Here is a 23,211-nt window from a genome sequence, read left to right as displayed (position 1 = left end):
CTTCCCAGGCGAGGCAGATCAGTTGCGGGCTTTGGACGGCCGCTCACGCTGGCTGCTGGCTACATACGGTAGTCCATGGCAACCCACTGCCACAGGGGCTGCAGCCTACGCCGTCACCAGTGACTCATGGCAACCCAGCTCCAGGTTGAGCTGTTGTTCAGCATCTTAGCTGTGGAGGGCAGTGTCACTGGCCCTCATATGTGGGATCCGAACCAGGGCTCTGTGGCGTCCCAAGCCAGTTCTTAACCATCGCGCCACTCGGCCGGCCCATATTGCTCATACTTACAGGTATTTTGGCAGACTCTGGGGGATGTATCTATGATAAGTTAATGGCACTGGGACTGCTAGGTTGTAGGTATGTGCATTTTTGTGGATAGTGCCAAGTTGCCTCTAGAAAAGCTTTTCCAATTTATACTTCTACCAACAGTATTATAAGCAGGCTCTTTTTCCTTATCCCTGTAAACATTGGGTATCCTGCCTTTCTGAGTTTTGCCTATTTGAGAAGGGAAAAATTGTTATTTCGATTTGCATTTTCTTTAATTTAGCGTGAGGTTGCACGGATGTAATATCACATGCTTATTAGACCTTTGCCTTATTCTCCTCCTTTCCCCTGGTAATTTTCAGTTTTTACATTTTGCCCATTTTTAAGTGAGTTGACTTTTTTTTGTTCTCTGTTTGTATGTACTCTGTTAATAAAGAAAGGTAACTTCTTGTAATATGTGTTGCAGTTATTGTTTTCCTAGTTTGTCATTTGTGCAAGTGCCTTTTAAGCTGTATTACACAGTGTACAGTTAAAGCTTTCATTGTCGTTGATACTGTGGCATTGGCTGTGAATATTGTATTTAAGGAAATAAGCTAGGCTCTGTGTCTCCTGTGTAGCAGTGGGGTCCCATTACTACAGAAATTTGTAGAGAAATTTGAACGTAAAGAAGTAATTTGAATTCTTGCCAAGGCCTTTCAAATGGAATCTCAAATAAATATAGATTGCATAAGATTTTTTCTCTTTGTTTTCCTCAGTGTCCTTATTGAACATACTCCCTTTTCCTCTTATTTTGGAAGCTGGAGATTTTTAGAAGAAAAGCTAAGGCCCTGAAGAATGGACAAGTTAAAAGCTACAGAATCTTAGCCCCCTTGTACCTTGAGAAAAGTTTGTGTTTAAAACTAAATGTGAGAAGTAAAAATGTAATTCTTTTTTTTTTTTTTAAAGATTTTATTGGGGAATTGGGGGAGCGAAACAGCTTTGGGGAATCGGGGAAGGGGAACAGACAAGTTGCTGTCATTTTGTTCAGTCTAGTTGTGGAGGACGTTGCTTCACTGGCCCAAGTTGGCACCATCATTGCGCTCTTCCCGGGCGAGGCAGATCAGTCGCCGGCTTCTGGACGGCCGCTCACTGCGGCTGCTGGCTGCTCATGCTGGCTGCTGGCTACACAAGGTAGCCCATGGCAACCCACTGCCACAGGGGCTGCAGCCTTCGCCGTCGCCAGCGACTCATGGCAGCCCAGCTCCAGGTTGAGCTGTTGTTCAGCATCTTAGCTGTAGAGGGCAGTGTCACTGGCCCTCATATGTGGGATCCAAACCGGAGCCCTCTGGCATCCCAAGTCAGCTCTTAACCAACGTGCCACTCGGCCGGCCCAAAATGTAATTGTTATGTAATTTTTTTCTTTCAAATTCCTGCTTCTGTTTTGAACTTTTTTCGTTAGCAGGTATTGTTACATTGGGACTTTCAGACGACTCCCCTTGCCCTTCGTTAGAGCTTGTCCGTCTCTGTATTTGTGTTTGTCTTCCTGGGTGTACTGGAGCAGGGACTGATTTGGATTTCTTATTCCTAATTTCCAGCACAATGTCTTACTGATAGTACTCCTAATGGTTTGTTGAACGAATTAATGGGAAGTTTAAAAACAAACTCTGCCTCCCCAGAGAAGTGGAGGGACCACTGGGGTGAGACATGACAGCCAGATCAGTCCTTTGTCCTGTTCTGTGTAATAACCAGAGTGAAACTTCAAACAAGCGGGTCAGAGTTAACATGAAACAGGTTTTAGTTCATGATAAGGAAAACCTTCTGACAGTTCAGCCTCCAGAGGAGTTGGTTTTCTTGAGCCATTGGGAATAATTTGCTCATCTTCATTCCTCACTGCCTTGTATATTTTAATGGCAGGCTTCCTGAGGTACCCTGGGTGGGGGAAGTGATGTGGTGAAAGTGTTAATTCAGAAATCCTGCAGACCTGGGCTTTTGCTCTGGGGCCTGACACTTAGCACCTAAACCTTAGCCAAATTACTTTAAGCCTAATTTGCTCATTTGTGATAATATTAGAATTATTGATGGCTACTAACAATATAGTCCTTACTTTCTACTAAGCCCTGTGCTCTTTAAATGGGTTATCTTATTTAATCCTCTCACACCCACTATATGCCTGCAGATAGGTACTGCTTTTATCACCATTCCCCCTTCACTAGCAGCTCAGTGAGTGTTCAGTGCCACTGCCTTTCTTCTTGTTTGGCACCACCTTTTCATATAATCTGGGAGGCCAAACTATTAATCTGAATATTACTTGATATGCATGAGGTCAGAGATACAAAGATAACTTGATGTGGTGTTTCAGGCAAGCCAAAATGAAGACTTTTCTATTGATTGAATTCACTTATATCAGATTTGGTATTTTATTGTCCCGGAGAGTGTTAGGTAAAGCCAGTCGAGCCTCTGACTCCCTTGCCCTGGGGTCCACATGAAACACTCCTGCTTAACATAGCTTTTCAGTTTCTTAGGTTTCAGCTTTATTTACAGCTGTCAACCATTCCTGCCTTAGTTTGATTTGCCTTGTGTGTGTTTCCCAATATCAGCCCTTCGGAATGGGTTGTTTAATGGATAGCTAGCTCATCCTTCACATTACATATTATTTTTCTGGTGGAAAATTTCTGTTGTGAAAAACCTTATGAATTTAGGAAACTGTTTAAGAGGGAAAGAACAACCATCTACAACCGGTTTTTTTCTTCCATTTTTAAAAACAATGTATATGAGTTTTAATGTGAGCTCAAAGTGTTGTCATTTTGCATCCTGCTTTTTATGTAATATACTTACTGCAAGCAGATTCTTCCTGACATATGATGGTATTACACATCAGATATGAGTACTTCTGTGATTTTTTTCCACGTTCATCCATTGCAAAGATTGTGCTTCTGGTATGAGGTAGATGTTGCCGTGGCAGTGCGCTGGCATTGCTTGGGCATTGTAGGCTGTTGAGGGCCAAAGTTCAGTGGCAGAGAATTTAGTTAGGCATAGCCCGCTGTGTGGAGGCAGCCTGCTCCAGTGCTTTGAGAGCTCAAGGGCTCCATCTCCATCAAAACCACCACTAGCCCGATAGGTTTTACTTATCTAGGAAATGACCACCAATTCCAGTACCCAAAGGCTCCATAAAGAATTACTTAGGAAAATATAGATTGTCAGAAGGGACTCAAGAAGTAGAAAGTATAAATAGATCAAAGAACGTATAAATACATCTTTTTGGTCCAGCCTTCCAAAGGTAGGGCCAGGAATTATGAGTGCCTCCATTTCTGTTTGCTTCCTTTGTAGCACTGAACATTCATAGCAGTTACAGCTTGCAGTTATTTCATTTGTCTGTTTACCTGCTACGTTTTTGTCTTTCCCCAATAGACTGGAGGCTTCGTGGGGTCGGTAACTGCCTCTCTTTTGGCCTTGACTGTTTTCCTAAATAGTCTCTCTGCAGATTTTTGTTGGCTGCATCAGCAACTGATTAAATTTAACGCTGAGAGCAGTTGTTTTCTTGGAGTTCTGAGGGGTGCCCCCCCATAGGTGAGTCTTTTCTCCTCACAGTCCCAGAGACTACAGGGTGCTGCATAATGGAGGAGGAACCAGTGGAGGGCACACACCTGTGTTAGGATGAGGGCAGGAGTGAAAGAGGGCCCGGACAGTGTTCCCTGGAGCTTTGTGTTTTGAATAATGCCTGTTTGTCTTTTATGTGTAGGGAGTGATGCTACAGTCTGGGCAGACTTTGCCTAAGTTTCATAAATATTTAATTGGCTTTTTCAGGAGAATAAAGGCAGCCCCGTTGATGACTGAAAATGACAAAGCATCCACCTAACAGACGAGGAATCAGCTTTGAAGTGGGAGCCCAGTTGGAAGCCCGGGACCGATTAAAAAACTGGTACTTTTACATTTTTCTTAATTAAATCCCTTCAGTCAAGGACTTTTGCCAGCACTGATTAAAAAGGTGTAGCCTGGGCTTTTCCGTAGTGTTTTCCTGCTCCCTGACTCTTGGTATGTGGAAGGGGACTTAGGGCTCGAGCTGTGGGAATTTCCTTTCTCTTTGGGGTCCCTGTGTCAAGGGCACCATTCTGTGACCCCTTGTTCATGCTTGTTTCCCCTTTCTGCCTCTTCATCTGAAGAAGTTATGAGAAAAAGAAGCATGAGTGGCTACAGGGAAGGGAGGACTTAATAGTGGCAGGGCTCGTGCTCTTGGCTGCCTGTCTGGCAGAAGAGAGGAGAGAAAGATCAGGGATGGAAGAATGAAGGAAAGGGGTTAAATCAGAACAGCTGGAGTGTTGTGACAACCCCTCCTGTTTTCTGGGTGTGCTGCATGGTTGAAAGTCACTCTAGGGGTGATTAGATTCAGAAGCTGAAGGGTTGTAGTCTTTGTCATTGACCTGTGACCTCATGAGTAATGAGCCGCTTTGAGCATCAGCTTCATCTGTAAATGTGGGTAATAGCAATATTGACCTCATAGAGTTTTTTTTCTGAGAATCAAATTAGAATATGTGGGGAAAGGCCTTTTAGCAACTGTAAAGTGATGGTAGTTGTTGAGGACATTGTAGAATTTGGTTGTTAATGCTGAAGGTGAAACTCAAACCTTTCTGAGTTTTCATAAGGAAGACGGTAGCTCTTTTGGAATTATCTCAAAATCTACAGGCTGACCAGTGCCTGGGATGTAAAGAGGACGAGGGAAGAGAAGCAGGGAAATGGCTGGGGCAGAATATACCTCTGCTGCCTTTTGGGGCTGGGAGATTTGGTACAGGAATTAGAGACACTTTGAACACCTAGCTGTTTTTAGGCTGTTTGGATTATTACCTATCACTATTTTTCTTTTTTGTCTTCCCTTAGTATTTTTTCAGGCAGCTTTAATAAAAGGAAAATTCTTTTTAAGTTAAAAAAACTTAAAATACAGAGAAAGTAAAAAGTATAGCTAATCATAAAATAAACTGTATACTTACCACTCAGAATTAATATTATTATTTAAAAAAATAAAGGACATAAAACATTTCTGATATAATGGAAGTACCTTTTATGCCCTTCCTTATTCAATTCCCCTCCTGCATTCCATAGAGGCAACCAGCACCCTGGAGTTGGTTGTATCCTTTCTGTGTTTTTACATTTTTACTATATATATGTATCTGTAAATAATAGAATCATTCTGAGTGTTTCAAAGAAATTCATATAAGTGGTATCATATTGTTTGTTTCTTTTCTGTATCTCATGTCTTTATGATTTACCCATATTGATATATGATATTCATCCTAACTTCTGTATAGAGTTCACTGTATCAATATACCGTATTTTGTTTATCCAGTCACCTACTAATGGACATTTAGATTTCAGTTTTTCACTTATACACTTAGTGCTACTGTGAACATCTCTGTAAATGTCTCTGTGCACATGGGCCAAGAATATTTCTTGGGCAGTGGTTTTCAAATGGTTTTGACTACAGTCTATATAGTAAGAAATATATTTTAAGTCCAGTGTGGTATCCGCCCATGTATACATATAAATTTAAATGAAGCAAAAATTTTATGGAACAGTCCTTAATCTTATTACATGCATTACACCCTGATGTTTTTCTTCAATGTTGTGTTCATGTTTCCTTAACATACACACAAAAATGCTGGTCAGGAAGCATTTATTTGATTTTTATAATCTACTGATGGGTCATGAATTGCAGTTTTTGATAAGCCCTACTCCAGTGAATTTGTTGTGTAATATGATATATACATTTTCAGTTTTACTGGAAACTGCCAAGTTGATTTCCAAAGTGCTTCTAAATTACACTCCCACCAGTAGTACATAAAACTTTCTGTTTTTCCACATCCTTGTCAACCTTGCCTTTGACAGACTTTCTGGTTTTGCCAAACTTTATTGTTGGCTGTGAAACTTTCACAGTGTAGTGACTGATTAAGCAAGGATTGTCATTGGATGCTAAAAGCATTATTTCAATGGTGTGGGGTAACAGGATAGTGACAGGTACCAGTGTACCCCCACAAATTGTTTAATACTTTCACAGGGTAAAGTGTACTTTTACAATGTGAGAGATGGTGGTTTTTACCTTATCCAAGTGATACAAGGAACAGTGGGACGACCATCAGTGTGTTCCCTGACGTGATGCAATATGAAACACAGCATTACCATTGAAACGTTCTGCAAAAAAAACCACTTAATCTGAAGTGTAGACCTACCTTCCAGTTTATAGGAAATATAAGAGAATACAAGAAACAAGTTAAACTCACCATGAGAAAATAATGTGACCAACCTGGAACATGGAATGTTCTACAAAACAACTGCTCAGAGCACTTAAAAATAAATAAAAAAATGCCACGAAAGGGGAAAGAGTGGGGAGGAGAGGATTATTGTGGAATTAAAGGAACTAAGGAGACGTAAAAACAAAAATGTGATGTGCAAACCTTTGATTGAATCTCGATTTTGGAAAAAGACATTCTTGGGGATAGGAAAATCTGAATATTGTCTGGATATTAGATATTATGGAATTATTGCTAATTAGGATTAATTACGTTACAATAAGTATATAAAGTGGAAGAATAGTGATTTTCCGCCTCTGTCATTCTGTGTTTTATTACCTGATGTTCTTCTGCAAGAAGAGCTTTCTCCCCTCCCCCTTTTTTCCTTTTTAAGGATCACTAAGAATTCAGATTATTCTGTGTGGTGTTGTAGTCAATTACATTCATTATTCTATTTGATGCTAAAATTACTCCAAATTTGGTCAGTGAGAGGTCCTTTAAACTAGCTCCTTTGTTCTTGTGACACATTCCTATTAGTCCATGAGCATTTTCTTGTTTTCTGGCACCACGAGAAGCCCCAGATTTATCTTGCCCATGTCCTATTCCAGACCCTGGAGTCCGCCATTTCTCCAAGGAGGCCTGGTTCCTTTTAGTTGCAAATGGTATATAGAAATTAAGCTCTGGGCACGGGGTGTATTTATTGCTTCTAGACTGTCTTCTCTTTTTAGGCTTTTTCAGTGGATGGAGCTAGAGAATAAATTATTTGAAAAACTGTGAGTTCATTTTGATATTTCCAGTTTAAATTCAACATTTTGTAATTTATTTTTATTTTTGCTTTTCTTTCTCTTATATTGAAAACCTTTGTTCCTAATCACACTAATATATTAACCTGTTTGCCTCATTCTACATTGTACACAAATTAATTTCAAAGTTACAATACCACTATTACTACTAACAAATCTACTGAATGAAGTTTAAGATTTTCTTGACATTAAAAAAAAACAAACGTGTCTCAGGATAAATTACATTTAACTTATAACATAAATTTATATATTTAATTTGTTATAAATAGGATTCCAAATTAAATAATGTGTGTTCCTTTCTAATACTCTTACAGTACAATTTTATCTTTGCATTTTAAGTTATTTTCTAATATACATACAGTAGAATGTCCCCCTCTTTTGGTGTACACACCTGTGAATTTTAACACATACATAGATTCTTGTAAGCATCACCACTAACAGGACACAGAACACTTGAAAAAATTCTGTCATGCTACACCTTTGCCAGTCTGTAAATTATTTGATTTATTTTGTGTACTTGTTTATCTGTCTTCCCCACTAAAATGCAAACTCAGTGAGGGCTAGTGTGTTAGATTGGATTCTCCAAGAAGCAGTGCGATTTATTTGGATACCGCATGTAGGGGGAAATGAGGAGTGAGGTGAAGAGGCTGGGAGCCCTGACAGACAGCTTTGCAAGTCTGACTCCTGTGGACGAGAGTAAAAGAAGGTAGGAAGTATGGGACTGCAGTGCAGTTCTCTGAAAGTTTTGGCGAAGGAGATGCAGAGCCTTTAAGCCAAAGTTGTCAGAAGAGTCTTCTCTTAGTATCCCTACTTACTCATTGACTGGGCCAAGTGTGGAGATGGCACAGAGAGGGTGATTGGTTTAGAGCTGCTGCAGCTGCGGTCAGTTACTAACTACTCGATAAGGAGGTGGTAGGTGTAGTTTCAAGGCAGCCACAGGTGGGCCATCTATGCTGTTCATTGATATACTCCAGTGCCTCAAAATTGCATGTGGTATATAATAGATAATAAAATACTTGTGGGTCAAGTTCCAAATGATTGCAGGAAAACATTTCGTAGGTTGTTTTGTTTACTTACGGCTTAAGCATGAGAGAAATTGTTTTTTAATATTGCAGAATTTGGTAGCAGTTATGTAAAGAATTGATTCTCTCAAGCTCTCCATATGCAGTTTCTCCACAAAATCTTCTCCACAAGCTATCAGGTTGTTTACTGTTTCAATTTTATAAATGAGGGAGGAAAGGCAGGCTCACAGAAGTGAAAGTACTTTGTTCCAAATTTTGTAGCTGGTGAGTGATAGAGGTGGGGTTCTGCAGCCCTGTTGACTTGACTCTAAAGGCTGCCCTGCCTCCCGAGTGATTGCTTTCCCTGGTGGTGTTTTTCTGGGCGCTCTTCCATATTGTCTTGATTTGCTGCTAGTTGTAAAACAAACAAACAAAAAAACACAAAAAACCATGAAAATGAAAAGAGTTATTTTTCAAAACTCATGTGACAGAAGTGTATGGAGACACAAATGTGACCCGGAGTGGGTAAGTGGGATTTATGTTTATAATAGGTCTATATCTTTGATTTGTTTGTATTGCTTATATAGAAGCCTGTTTCCCCCCCCTCCCTTGCTTCTGTATACTGCAGTAACAGGATACAGAACACCTAATATACGTCTATTAAAGTAACAATGATAGCAATGACTGCTAACATTTATGGGAGATTTGCTATGTGTCAGGATGATGCTAATTGCTTTAATTGCTTTACTTGGGCTACCTCATTTAATCCCCCACAGCAAGCCCATTTGGACCTGAAGCTCAGAGGTAAAATGACTTGCTTAAGGCACAAATTAATAACTGATGAATCTAAGACTTACTCAGTTTTGTTTGACAGCAGTGTTCTGTGTACCTTACCAGAATTTTATTTGTAAGTCATCCAAGCCAGCTTTTCTTAAATTAATAGGGTCCCAAAGAAATCATGAAATTAGGATTTGAGTTTTTTTAAAAGAGGGGAGTTTGTAAAATATAGATTTGGATTTTCCATGGAGATTGTTAGTTCTCAAAGCAGTTTATCTCACCAAACAGACCATGGAATAGTGATAAGAATCCATGTTCTAATTTTGGATCTACCACTTTGGGGTGAACTTTCCACATACTCTTTTCCGACTCCATAGACCAAGTAATCCTGTCTGCCCTGTTTACCTCCAGGGCTATGTAGATGAACTGACTACCATGTGCAAGGCTGCAGTTTCCTGGTAATGATGCTTGGTGGATAGAATGGAAGCTGCTTGTTCTGCCATCTTTGCCTTCTTCCTGTCATCTGTCAGGAACACACCATCTGCCCTGAACAGTAGGCCTGGCCCTCCCTGTTCCTGCTTGGAACACAGTGAAAAAAGCTCCTTCTGTCTTGCTTTCCTGACTCTTTGGCACGTTTCACTACTTTGTTTCCATTTAAGTTGATCATGGTCTCCTTCCATTTCTTTTACAAAGGATTTTAAAATCTGAGTTTCATAATGTTCTTAGCTCTCTTTTCTATTTCTTTTTCATTAGGATTATTTTACACTGTCAGATCTGAGTTCCTGCTTCATACCTCTTCACTTCTTGTACCATCTTTTTTTTTCTTTCAGTTATTTTTCATTTCTGAGCTTTCCACTTACATGTATTGAGCTGAGTGTATGCTGTGATCACACGCCTTAGTATTTACTCAAATAAGTTGAAAACTTATGTCCATATAAAAACCTGCATGTAGATGTTTAGGGCAGCTTTATTCATAGTTGCCAAAACTTGGAAGAAACCAAGATGCCTTTCAGCAGGTAGGAATGCAGAAGAATCACATTGGTCCCTTAAGAAATTTAGAGGCCAGTGTAGTATTGGCTTTTAGCATTGCCAGCCAAGGATTATTAATCATATATTTTGATGCTTTTGTCTTTGATAATAGCTCACATTTATTAAGTGATTTACTCTGTGCCAGGCACAAATGTAAATAAAGGCTTTACATGTTATACCGCATGTAATCCTCACAACAGTATGAGGTTATTCCCATTTTACACATTAGGAAACAGAGGCACAGAATAATTCAGTAAGTTGCCCAAAATTGCACAACTAGTAAATGGTGGGTTTGGGATTTGAATCCAGGTAATCTGGCTTCTGAGCATGACAAGGTATGGCTTTGGTTCCTGTGCTGTATTCTGTACCTAGGAAGGAGAGTGAAGTCCCTGAAATTAGTTATATCATGAGATGATATTTACATACGTACAAACCCCTGGGGGAGAACAATTTCATGTGTGGGAATTTTCAGAAGGCTTCACAAAGAGTTGATGTCAAGTCATTCATTCATTGCTAGATGCTGGAGCTAGAGTAGTGATTAGGACATCGTCCCTGATCTTTAGGAGCTGACATTCATTCCAGTGGAGATAGGTAGCCCATAACCAAATAGATCAATACCTGTAAGGTTAGATGGTGATAAATGCTAAGAAGAAGAGTAAGTACTAGTAAGTAGATAGAGAATGACACTGTGTGTATATGAGGGGTGCTTTTTTATGTAGAGGGTGCTTGGGGAAGGTCTGTCTGACAAGGAGATATTTTGATAGGGATCCTAAGTGAGGGAGCAATCCAGGTGGATATCCACGGGAAGAGGGTTCCAGGCAGAGGCAGCCAAGGCACAGAATGCTGGGTGTGTTCAAGCAAATCAAGGTGGGTAAAGAGCGAGGGGCCAAAGGTAGGAGGAGTTCACAAATGTCAGCAGGAGCCAGATTGGCCATAATAGGGGGTTTGGACCTTCTTCTAAATGTAATAGGAAGCCATTGAAAGATTTTAAACAGGGAAGTGACATCTGATTGTAGTTATTATAATAAAAGTGGCTGTGGTTATTGTGTGTGGAATATGCTGTAGGAAGACACGGGCAGAAATAGGGAGAATAATCAGTCTTTTGTAGTCATTGCATTAAAGGTTGCTTGAACTAAAAAGCAGCGGTGGAGATGGTAAGTCATCAGAGTCTGGGTATTTTTTGAAGGTACAGCTGACAGATTTCCTAATGATGCTGTGAGAGAGAAGAGTCAAGGAGAACTCTGGGGATAAGGACTAGAATTACTATTTGCTGAAATTGGAAAATCAGCAGTTTGGTTTTGCACATGTTAAATATGGGATTCCTTTTCGATAACCAAGTGGAGATGTTGAACAGATGGTTGAATAATTGAGTCAGGCATTCAGGTGTGAGCTCTGGGTTAGAGATAGAAATTTGGGAGTTGGCAGTGAGTATATGAGATTAAAATAAAAAAGATCTTATTTTGTAGACCAGTTTTAGGTTCACAGTAAAATTGAGCAGAAATGCAGAGTTCCCATCCCTTGTCATACATAGCCTTCCCACTATCAACATTCCTTGCCAGAGTGGTACATTTGTTATAATCGATGAACCTACACTGACTGACACATCATTATCATCCAAAGTCCATAGTTTACATTATGGTGCAATTTTGGTGTTGTACATTCTTTGGGTTTTGACACATGTCTAAAGACGTGTATCCACTATTATAGTACCATGCAGAATAGCGTCATTGCCCTCAAAACCCTTTCCTCTTCTACCTCTAACCCCTGGCAATCACTGAGGTTCTTACTGCCTCCATAGTTTTGCCTTTTCTGTAATGTCATATAGTTGGACATACATACAGTATGTAGCCTTTTCAGATTGGCTTCTTTCATTTAGTAATGTGCATTTAAGATTTCTTCATGTCTTTTCATGGCTTGATAGCTCTTTTTTTTTTTTTTTAAATTGGGGAATTGGGGGATGGGAACAGTGCTGGGGAATTGGGGGAAGGGGAACAGACAAGTTGCCGTCCTTTTGTTCTTCAGTCTAGTTGTGGAGGACGTTGCTTCACTGGCCCAAGCTGGCACCATCATTGCGCTCTTCCCGGGCGAGGTAGACCAGTCGCCGGTTTCTGGACGGCCGCTCATGGCGACTGCTGGCCGCTCATGCTGGCTGCTGGCTACACACGGTAGCTCATGGCAACCCCGGCTGCAGCCTAAGCCGTCGTCGGCGACTCATGGCAGCCCAGCTCCAGGTTGAGCTGTTGTTCAGCATCTTAGCTGTAGAGGGCAGTGTCACTGGCCCTCATATGTGGGATCCGAACCGGGGCCCTCTGGCGTCCCAAGCCAGCTCTTAACTAACAGGCCACTCGGCCAGCCCGATAGCTCATTTCTTTAAAGCGCGGAATAATATTCCATTGTTTGAATGTACCACTGTTTATTTATCCATTACCTGCTGAAAGGCTTGGTTTCTTCCAAGTTTTGGCAACTATGAATAAAGCTGCCATAAACATCTATGTGCAGGTTTTTATGTGGACATAAGTTTTCATCTTATTTGGGTAAATACTAAGGAGTGTGATTGCTGGATCATATGGTAAGAGTATGTTTAGTTTTGTAAGAAAATACCAAACTGTCTTTCAAAGTGGCTGGACCATTTTGCATTCCTACCACCTATCCTGTATTTGGTGGTGTTAGTGTTTTGAATTTTCGCCATAATAATAGGTATGCAGTGGTATCTCATTGTTATTTAAATTTGCAATTCCCTAATATGTTGAATATCTTTTCATATACTTACTTGCCATCTGTATACGAGTATTTTCTTTGGTAAAGTGTCTGTTAAGGTCTTTTGCCTATTTTTTTTTTTTTTAGCTGAGCCATCCTGCCACCTGTTGGCAGCTCAGTGGCTGCTCAGCTCGGGCCAGGACTCAAACCACTGTTGCTCAGAGCTCAAACTCTTGAGCGAGCTCTTAACCAACTGAGCCATTTGGCCGGCCCCTATTTTGCCTATTTTTTAATTGGTTGTTGGTGGTGTTGGTTGTTGAGTTTTAAGAGTTCTTTGTATATTTTGGATAATAGTTTTCTATCAGGTGTGTCTTTCGCAAGTATTGTATATGGGATTTAAGGCCATCTAGGGCTGCACTATCCAAAAATCCATATTGGAGAGCAGAGATATAGAAGGTTTCCATTGAGAAGGTTCTATTGGACAGTGCTGATCTAGGGAGTTAGTGTAAATAAAAGGAGGAATGAGCCCTAGGGCCTTTCACTGTTCTGACATTAGCAGATGAGGAGGAACCAGAAAAAGAGACTGGGAAGGAGTGACCATGGAGGCAGGAGGAAATCTATGAGGAGGGTGTCCAGAGGTCAAGTGGAAAAAGTGTTTCAAGGAGCAGCAAGTAACCACCTCAGCCTTGTGATGCTGGTGGGTCAAGTAAGATGAGGATTGAGTGACTGTTAATTTGGTCACATCAAGGTTATGGATGACCTTGACAAAGTTGTTTTAATGGAGCAATGGGGACAAAACCCTGACTGGCATGAGTTCAAGGAAAACGTGGGAGAGGAGAGATTGTTGTGTAGCACACAAGAGGGGGCATTCGCCATTGATAGGACCAGGATTTATTATAAGGGGAAGGGGGAGGCTGGGTATAGGTAGAGATGAAGGCTGACTGGTAGAGTTGATAATGGGTACATGTGTTACTGTATTTTTAAATTGAGGTATAATTTACATACAGTAAAATTCACTTTTCAATGTACATTTCTTTGAGGCTTGTCAAACTCATACAGTCATGCACACATTACCACAATAAAAATGTAGAGCACTTTTATCACCCACAGAATTTCTTTGTGTGTATTTGTAGTCAGTCCCATATTCTACCTCCAGCCCTTTGCACCCGCTGATCTGTCCATATAGTTTTACTTTTTCCAGAATGTTATATAAACTGAATTATACAGTATGTAGCTTTTTAAGCTGGGCTTTTTATATTTGTCATAATGCATTTGAGATTCATCCATAGTTTTGTGTGAATCAGTAGTTCCCTTTATTGCTGAGTAGAATTCCATTGTATGGATGTACCAGTTTATCCATTTACCTGTTCAAAGATATGAATTGTCTCCAGTTTGTGGTAAATATGAACAAACATTTGCATCAGGTTTGGTGAGAACAGAAGTTTTCATTCCTCTTGGGTTATATGTTAAAATGTATGCTTAACTTGAGAAACTGCCAAACTGTTTTCCAGTGTGACGATTACATTTTGCATTTCCACCAGCAATGTATGAGTCCCAGTTGCTCTGTATCTTTGCCACCATTTGGTGGGATTCTTTTCTTTCCCTCCTTTTTATTTATTTATTTGTTTTTAAATTGAGATATAATTTACGTACCATAAATTCACTCTTTTAAAGGATACAAATCAGTGGTTTTTAGTATATTCACAGAGTTGTACAACCATCACCATTAATTCCAGAACATTTTCATCATCCCAAAAAGAAACTCCATAGTGTTAGCAGTCACTCTCCCTTCCCTCTTAGCTCTCCGCAGCCCTAGGCAACTACTAATATACTTTCTTTTTTATTTTTTTTAATTAAAATTTAGGGTGACAATGGTCAACAAAACTACATAGGTTTCAAGTGTACAGTTGTATAACACATCATCTATATATTGTATTGTGTGTTCTCTACCCAGAGTCAGTTCTTCCATCATCATATATTTGACCTCCTCTACCCTTTTCTACCAGCCCCTCCCCACCCCGCCCCTTACCCTCTGGTAGCCACTGAACTGTTGTCTCTGTCAATGAGTTTTTGTTTCTTTATGTGTTTGTCTTGTTCCTTTGTTGTTTGTGGTTTTATAGCTCACATATTAGTCAAGTCATATGGTTCTCAACTTTTTCTGTCTGACTTATTTTGCTTAGCATGATCATTTCAGGATCCATCCATGTTGTTGCAAATGGCAGTGTATCATCTTTTCTTATGGCAGAATAGTATTTCATTGTGTATATACACCCCATCTTTTTTTTTTAGACTTTATTGGGGAATTGAAGGAGGGGAACAGCGTTGGGGAATTGGGGAAGGGGAACAGCCAAGTTGCTGTCCTTTTGTTCTTCAGTCTAGTTGTGGAGGACGTTGCTTCATTGGCCCAAGTTGGCACCATCATTACGCTCTTCCCAGGAGAGGCACATCAGTCGCTGGCTTCTGGATGGCCGCTCACTGCGGCTGCTGGCCGCTCACGCTGGCTGCTGGCTACACACGGTAGCCCATGGCAACCCACTGCCACAGGAGCTGCAGCCTATGCTGTCGCCGGTGACTCATGGCAGCCCAGCTCCAGGTTGAGCTGTTGTTCAGCATCTTAGCTGTGGAGGGCAGTGTCACTGGCCCTCATATGTGGGATCCGAACCGGGGCCCTGTGGTGTCCCAAGCCAGGTCTTAACCATCGCGCCGCTCGGCTGGCCCTTAGCATTCTTTTTTATGGATAAATAATATACCATTATATAAAGAGACCATATTTTGTTTATCCACTCATCATTTGATGAGTATTTATTTGTATTCTGTTCACTTTTTGGCTGATATGAATAATGCTGCTGTGAACATTTGTGTTCAAGTATATTGTGGGCATATGTTTCCATATCTCTTTGGTATCTACTTAAGAGTGGAATTGCTGGATCATATGGTAATTAGCCTGTTTAATCTTTTGAGGAACTGTCAACCTGTTTTCCACTGCAGCAGTATCATTTTACATTTCCACCAGCAATGGGAATTATTGTTTGATTGATTTTATTTTTTTAAGTAAATAAAAATATAAAAAGTAAATCCTCAGCTGTGACTGAGGATCAGGTTGAAGGCTTGTGTTGAGGAAAGAAGATAAGGTATGAAATATCATTTAGGAGAGTGAAGAGGGATCAGACATAAGAAATGTGGTAGGATTGCTGGTGCCATCAGGCGCCACTAAGGTCCACTGTAGGTTGATGGTCATGGAGTTATTTTTAGTAAGCTTTTAATTGTAGAATAGTTTCAGATTTGCAGAAAAATTCCAAAGGTAATACAGAGAGTTCTCATATATGACATACCCAATATCCCCTACTAAGACCAAACATTATTAGCGAGATAGAAATGTAGGTACATTTGTTATAATTAATGAACCAATATTGGTATATTATTGTTAACCAAAGTCCATACTTTATTCATATTTCCTTAGTTTTGCCCTGATGTCCTTTTTTTTTGTTCCAGGATTCTACCCAGGATGCAGCATCATGTTTAGTAGTCATGTTTCCTTAGGCTTTTGACTGTGTCAGTTTCTAGATTTTTATTGTTTTTGATGATATTTTATTTATATCAGCATGGACTCAGATATTTATTTTAGATTTTGGGTTATAATCCAATACTACTTTATTTTGTTGCTCTTGTTGTTTCATTGGGAGCTCTTTCAGTTGACTCTTGTGTCCTTTTGACACACTTTCATCATCATTGTGTATGTTTATCATTTCCTTATTTCTGGCACTACAAAATATTCTAGGCTCATCTTGTATATTTCCTGCCCCAGTCCTAGAATCAGCGATTTCTCCAAGGAGCCCGAGTTCCTTATTTAAAAAATTCTTAAATTATAATTGACATACAGTATTATATTAATTTTAGGTGTACAACATAGTGATTAAACATTTATATACCTTATGAAGTGATTGCCATGGTAAGTCTAATAACTATCCGTCACCATACATAGTTAATGCATTTAATGACTGTATTCCCTATGCTGTACATTAGATCCCCATGACTTATTCTGTAACTGGCAGTTTGTGCTTCTTCGTCCCCTTCACCTTTTTCCCCAACCCCCACTCCCTCTGGTTCCTTTTACTGGAAACGATGTTGGACACCGAGCTCTGGGTCCTAGATGTGCTCTTTCCTACTGAGGGATTGTTGCTTCTAGGCTCTGGATTATTATTATTATTTTTTTTTAGTAAAAGATAATATCTGTATTGTTTTTTTCTCATTGCAATAGTAATATGTACTTGTGTTTGTTTTTTGTTTTTTGTTTTTAAATAAAACAGTCAAGTGTCACAGAACTCAACAGGCCAGAGCCTTTAGAGCCCCCTTGGAGCCTCCTTGCCTGATCTCTTCCACCCCATCATCTGGTCCATCAGCTAATCCTATCAGATCCACCTGCAGAATCTATCTTGACTCCGACACTGGCTGTCACCTCCACCCTACCTCCCTGGCCCAAGTCCCCATCATGGATCTCTGGACCCTGGCAATAGCCACCTAACTGGTCTCCTGTATCCTTCTGGACTGTGCCTCTTCCTCAGGCTCTTTTACACTCAGCATCCACTGGTAGGCCCTGGATTTTTTTTTCCAACTTTTTTGATATTACTATTCATGGCAGTTTACAGTTGTAAGGCATTGAATTAAGAGAGCAAAGATGCTACTCTTTTTAAAATTCCTTTTTTGAAAAACCTTTTATGAAGGTATAATTTATATCAGAGTGCACAGATCTTAAGTGTGTAGCTTGATGAACTTTTATACATGTATACACATGTGTAACCACCACCCAAATCGAGACAGAGATTTGGGGCACCTCAGAAGACCATTTTTCCCATACTCAGTCACACAGCTCCTTCCACCCCCAAGGGAACCACTATGTGTGGTCATGCATTTAAAGTGAGACCCATCAGCATGTTGAATGTATTTACCATCCATAATCAGCTGCCTGGATACAGGAGTGGAGAATGTCTATGATTTGATTTACCTAGGGGTGGTATTTACCCAGGCAGGAACGATAGCAGGAGAGAGGGGCCAGGGAGTTGAGGGTCTATGCAAGGAAAATAAGATGATAAGATTTCCAGGATGAAGTGAGGGTGAGAAAGCAGGCAGAAGGAACAATGTAAGCAAAAGTATTCGGGGCTCAAAAAACGTGGTGTATTTTTAGAAATCTGCAGAGGGGACAGATCAGGAGTGGTGGGAGGTTGGGCTAAAAAGGGAATTTTTAAGCAGGAGAGAGGCATGGTCCGGTCCCTCTTAGGAAAAGAAAAGTGGTGTTCGTTCAGTCACCAAATATTGACTGAGTGTCTCTATGTCAGGCCCTTTGGCGGTACTGACAGAGGTATAGGGGTCGTCTGACATACTGACAGTTGTTGCTGATGAGAAATGATCGGGATCAGATAGGAGAGATGAATGAAAGATTTCCTGAGTTAGAAGTGTCAGATGTTGATTAATGGAAGTGGTGAAGGGGTAGGGGAGGAATTAAGGCATCCAAAACAGCACAGTTTTTCTGTAGCTTAATAGTCAGCCCTTTGTTTTTCACTAAATACAACTTCCATCGCCAGTCCCTCTGGAGCAAAGGCTGGGGATGGCTTAGAGTGTTACTTTTGTGCATAGACGTCTTTTGCTTCTGGTGTTTGCTCTGAGCCAGGAATAGAGGCACACTCTGATTCTTGAAGTAAATGAGTGCTGTGTGTTTGCAGAAAGGTTGTTTATGTAGGGAAGAATCTGGAAGCAGCGTGAATGCCTAACCCCTTGGGGAAAGTTTAGGCAAATTCTGAGTTAGCCACCAGGCAGATTATTAGGTGATTGAGACACCTCTGTGGACCTGCATCACGACAAGGATATTTACACGGGAAGTCAAATGAAGAGCAGTAGGCTTTTTCCTGGGTTTAGAGTCAGGTTGGATGCTGATCTTGGTTACACCTCTTCCTCGTCACTCTGTTTGAGCCTCCATCTCCACAAATGTAAAATGGGTGCAGTATAATAACAACTCCCTGAGTCCTCACAGGATTGTGGTGAAGGCCTCGTGAGATACCATATGCAAAGGCACTCTATCACCCCTAGAGTAAGCCTATACACATTTGTTATTAATAGCCATGTGAGTGAAAGCTGACTGGTTGGAGTGGGAAATCTGAGGGGAATTGTTATCCTTTCTGGTTCCTCTTTTTTTTTTTTTTCATGTAGTGTTTCTTCAGTTTGTATTTCTGGGGTGTGTGGGGACCTAACAAATTGCTGCCAAGCACTGCCTAGCTGCTCTAATTTAAGCCCACGCACAGTGTGTGTGCCATGTTGGGCAGCTTAATTTTACTCAGAAGCAGCCAAGACTCAGAGCAGCAAGCCTTCCTGGGACTTGAGGTCATATACTGTGGACAAGCCAACAGTGTATCCTTGCATTAACTTGTACTGTTCTCTGTCTTTCTGGACATAAATATGGAGCCGCTCCCTCTCATCTGGTGTGGGCTTCACTCTCCCACAGTCCTCTCCCTTTCTTGGTGGAGCCCTAGGGTGGGTTGGCTTATTTAGTATCTTAGAGCAGCGTTTCCCAAACTGAAAAACATGAGGACCGGTGCCACCAACCTATATACTATCTATGGATCCCACTTTTAGTAGCATTGGAGTGAAATGCTACTATTTAGTTATTTATTGCTGTGTAACAAAATTTCTCAAAATTTAGTGGCCTAAAACAGCCCTAAACATTTATTATCCTCTCAGTGTCTGTGGGTCAGGAATTCAGGAGTGGCCTAACTAGAGGGTTCTGGCTCCAGGTCTCATGAGGTTGCCGTCTAAGGTGGCTTGCTCATGCCTCTGGCAAGTTGGTGCTGGTTGCTGGAAGGAGACCTCAGCTCCTTGCCATGTGGATCTCTCTGTAGGGCATCTAGAATGTTCTTATGACATAGCACCTGGCGTCCTTCAGAATGGGGAATCCAAGAAGCAGCAGTGCTGTGTGTGTGTGTGTTAAAATATAATAACATAAAATTTATACCATTTTAACCATTTTTAAGTATATAGTTCAGTGACATTAAGTACCTTTATATTGTTGTGCAACCATCACCACTATCCATTTCCATAACTTCCCAAACTGAAACTCTGTACCCATTAAACAGTAACTCCCCATTTTCCCCACCACCCAGCCATAAGTAACCACCATCCCGCTTTCTGTCTTTATAAATGTGACTATTCTAGATACTTTATATGTGTAGAATCATAGTATTTGTCCTTTTGTGACTAACTTATTTCACTTAGTATAATATTTTAAAGATTCCTTCTGTGTTATAGCACATATCAGAATTTTATTTTAAGGCTGAGTAATAAATATTATGTTTTATGGATATATCACATTTTGTTTATCCATTCACCTGTCAATGGACACTTCGGTTGCTTTTATTTTTTGGCTATTGTGGATAATGATGCTGTGAACATTGGTGTATAGATAATCTGTTCAAGTCTTTGCTTTCACTTCCTTTGGGTGTATGTCCAGAAGTGGATTGCAGCAGTGCTTTTTATGACCCAGCCTTGAAATCCCATACTGTCACTTCCACCACATTCTATTTGTTAGAAACGAGACCACCTTAATTAGGCTCCACCTTTTAAAGGAAGGCGTGTCAAATTTATAGACGTGTTTTAAAGCTACTACAACTATCTTTTTGAGAGTGATTATATAATGCCAGGTTAATTGCAGACACACACACACTAAAATTCTTTAGAAGTACTCAGTATTTGGTAGTCATCTGGATCAGTGCATCTCAGCCTTTTTCTTGTCATTTGTAATCCATTCATGTCACCTCAGCTGGGCAGCTCTGATACAGATGGTCCAGATTACGGAAAAGCACAGTAACACATTCCTCATGAGACCTGGGGACCGCCAGTTCTGTGTTCAGCCACACCCAGTGGTCCATGAACCGCTATTGGGAAACACTCATTTAGAGCATCCGTACAGTAGCTGTGGACTCCTCAAGGTTCCTGGGCAACCCTCTGCACCAAGTTACTGTTTCCTTTTTCACTTTCAGCTTCCTGCATTTTCTTGTCCTCTTTCCCGCTTCCCTCCCTCTGTCCTATGCTGATTTACTCATGTTGCACCCTCTCCCAGAAACAACTCTCCAGCTTCACTGCCTCCTTGAGCACCTGGAAAACGCCAATTCATCTTTCAGAATTGAGATTGTCTCCTCTTCACTAGGGTGATTTTGGCCTCGCCTTCCTTTCCCCCTCCCCCTCACTCTTCCCCTTTGCCCTAAAACTAGCCTCTGGTTCCCCTGTGCCCCACTGTGCCTTAAATTGTCTTTTGTTTCACCTGTAATACTTTATTACAATTATTTGTGCATGTAGACACATGTTTATTCCCCTTGAGGATACTGAAGAGACAGATGCCTTTGCGTTTAGGGGATGTCTGTAGTCTTCCTAGGGAAGCAAGCCATAAACATAAACAAGAGGAGCACATGAAATAATTACAAATTGGGGTAAATGCTATGAAAGAAGCAAGCGGGAAACAGACAGACTGGAAGGAAATGGAGCTATTCATGGTAGTGGAGTCAGGGATCCTGAGGCCGTAGGATTCTGAGGCTATTGCTTGGGCAGCGTGGGCAGGGGAAGTATTGCAGGTAAAGTGAGACTGGGAATGGGAAGGTGTGCGGTGTGTCTGAGGAAATGTGTCTTTTAACAGAGTCAGCTTCCCTCTGCCAGCTGCTATGATCACACATCCTCCTAGATTGGCGTCTGGATTTCCAAACCCCGGCACACTTCCTGGCCCCCAGAGTAGGTACTCAGAAAATATCTGTGGAATTGACGGATTTCTCTTCCTCCCATTTTTGCCCATTCTCCTTTTCTCTTTATGTTTGATTGGCTACATTGGCTTTCTGCGGCTTCTTGGTTGGCTTAGTGACCAGTTATACCACTTGCCTAAAATAAGGTCATCATAGTAACCCAGTTTACTGTCAAGTTTAGGTTCTCGGACCTCTCCAAGTTGAATTTTGGATAAATATGAGTTCGTGATACTTTTTGGCCTTGGGTAGAAATCTGTTTTGTTACTAATTTAATTTTGTCATGGTGACCACAGCACATGTGCATAAATCCCCTCTGATCTGAAAATTTTTGTACTGGGATCTGTCTGTTTGACACCTGCAACATGGATATCATTGATTTATTTTGATGATTCACCTTGGTTTGGTTGTATATTCCTATTGCTGTTTTGTGGCTCTAGGTATTCATAATCAAGTCTTTAAAAATTACATTTGATAAACATTTATTGAATGCCTAATATATGCAGAACACTCTGGAAGAAATTTAAACATTTGGCAAACACCTCTCTTCATCAGGTTCAGCCCAAGTGCTAAATCACCTTCTTTAAAGCCACTTTCCAACCCTCCAGTACCTTATGAAAAAGTTTGAAGTGGGTACCCACTTGGTTGCTGCCTCTAAAGGTGAGCAGAGGCAGTAGATTTGGCTAATTAAGGAAGAGATTGGGAAGCGAGTGGTAGGAAATGTACTTTAAAAAGAGAAGGCCCATTCAGGTGCTTTAGAGGGGTTAGGGGAGAACATGCATACCCTTAGGCTCTCCAGCCCAGGTGTGCCATGGAAGGACAATGCCTCTCTTTCATCTGGTCCTGGTTACGGGGTACAGGCAGGCCAGATAAGTCTTGGGCTACCCTCTTTTCCCTTCAGAGGTCAAGAGTGTTTTTGGTCTCTGCTTGTGGAGAGGGGTGGGAAATTCCAAGGAGTGCACCAAACTTCTCTTTGGGCTCTTGTCACCCTAGATGCCCTGATGTTTGGTCATCTACTTTTGTATCTGCAGAACCTAGCAGTTTGTCTCAGAATGCAAACTTAGGAATGTTTGTGTTCTGCCCTATAAAGTGCTTAACAACCTAGTGTTTGTATTTGCCATTTAATATTTGTGACTTGAGTTTGAAATGTTTTCATCTCTTTCCTTCAAAGGAAAACTATTGATTTTGAACACTTAAATTGTATCTGATGATCATTTCAAACTCTCTTTCTAGTTTAGGCAAAATTTGCTCAAGAACAGGTAGAACACTTGACCAGACTAGTAACCATAGAAGTAATGGAAATGGTAAAGAGCTATCTTATGAAAAGGCTCCAGAGGAGCCTTTATTTCATAGAAAATGAAATAAATTTTCTAGTCTATTATATGAGGTTAGCATAGCCTAGTACTAAAACTGGGCAGGAATGGCTTAATTCAAGGACACTTGGATAAATCCTACTTCTAAAAGAGACACAAAACTTGTGAATAATATATTAGAACTTCAAACAGATACTTATTAAGTGAATGACACATGCAACCAAACATGACTTATTTTAGTAGGGTAATGATAACAAATTTAAGAAATCTTATTATATTCATAGAGTAAAAGAAAAAAGCT

General features: G+C 40.6%; 1 protein-coding gene across 2 annotated transcripts in view; it reads left to right on the top strand.

Annotated features, from left to right (window-relative positions):
* The first annotated feature begins 4,047 nt into the window (after positions 1-4,047).
* Positions 4,048-23,211, top strand: part of PHF20 (PHD finger protein 20) — a 112,573-nt gene continuing 93,409 nt past the window's right edge. The window contains exon 1 of one of the 2 annotated variants that reach the window (XM_019655205.1): positions 4,048-4,160. In XM_019655205.1, coding sequence (XP_019510750.1) covers positions 4,078-4,160 — 83 coding nt within the window. In that variant the 5' untranslated portion in view covers positions 4,048-4,077. Of the gene's footprint in view, positions 4,161-8,826; positions 8,849-23,211 lie in introns of those variants that run through there. The other variant, XM_019655207.1, reaches the window with a different exon arrangement.

Source organism: Hipposideros armiger, unplaced genomic scaffold (genome assembly GCF_001890085.2).
Source record: "Hipposideros armiger isolate ML-2016 unplaced genomic scaffold, ASM189008v1 scaffold_238, whole genome shotgun sequence".
NCBI classification, from domain to species: domain Eukaryota; kingdom Metazoa; phylum Chordata; class Mammalia; order Chiroptera; family Hipposideridae; genus Hipposideros; species Hipposideros armiger.
Note: the sequence above shows the minus strand (reverse complement) of the source record. Positions and strands in the feature narration are given on the sequence as shown.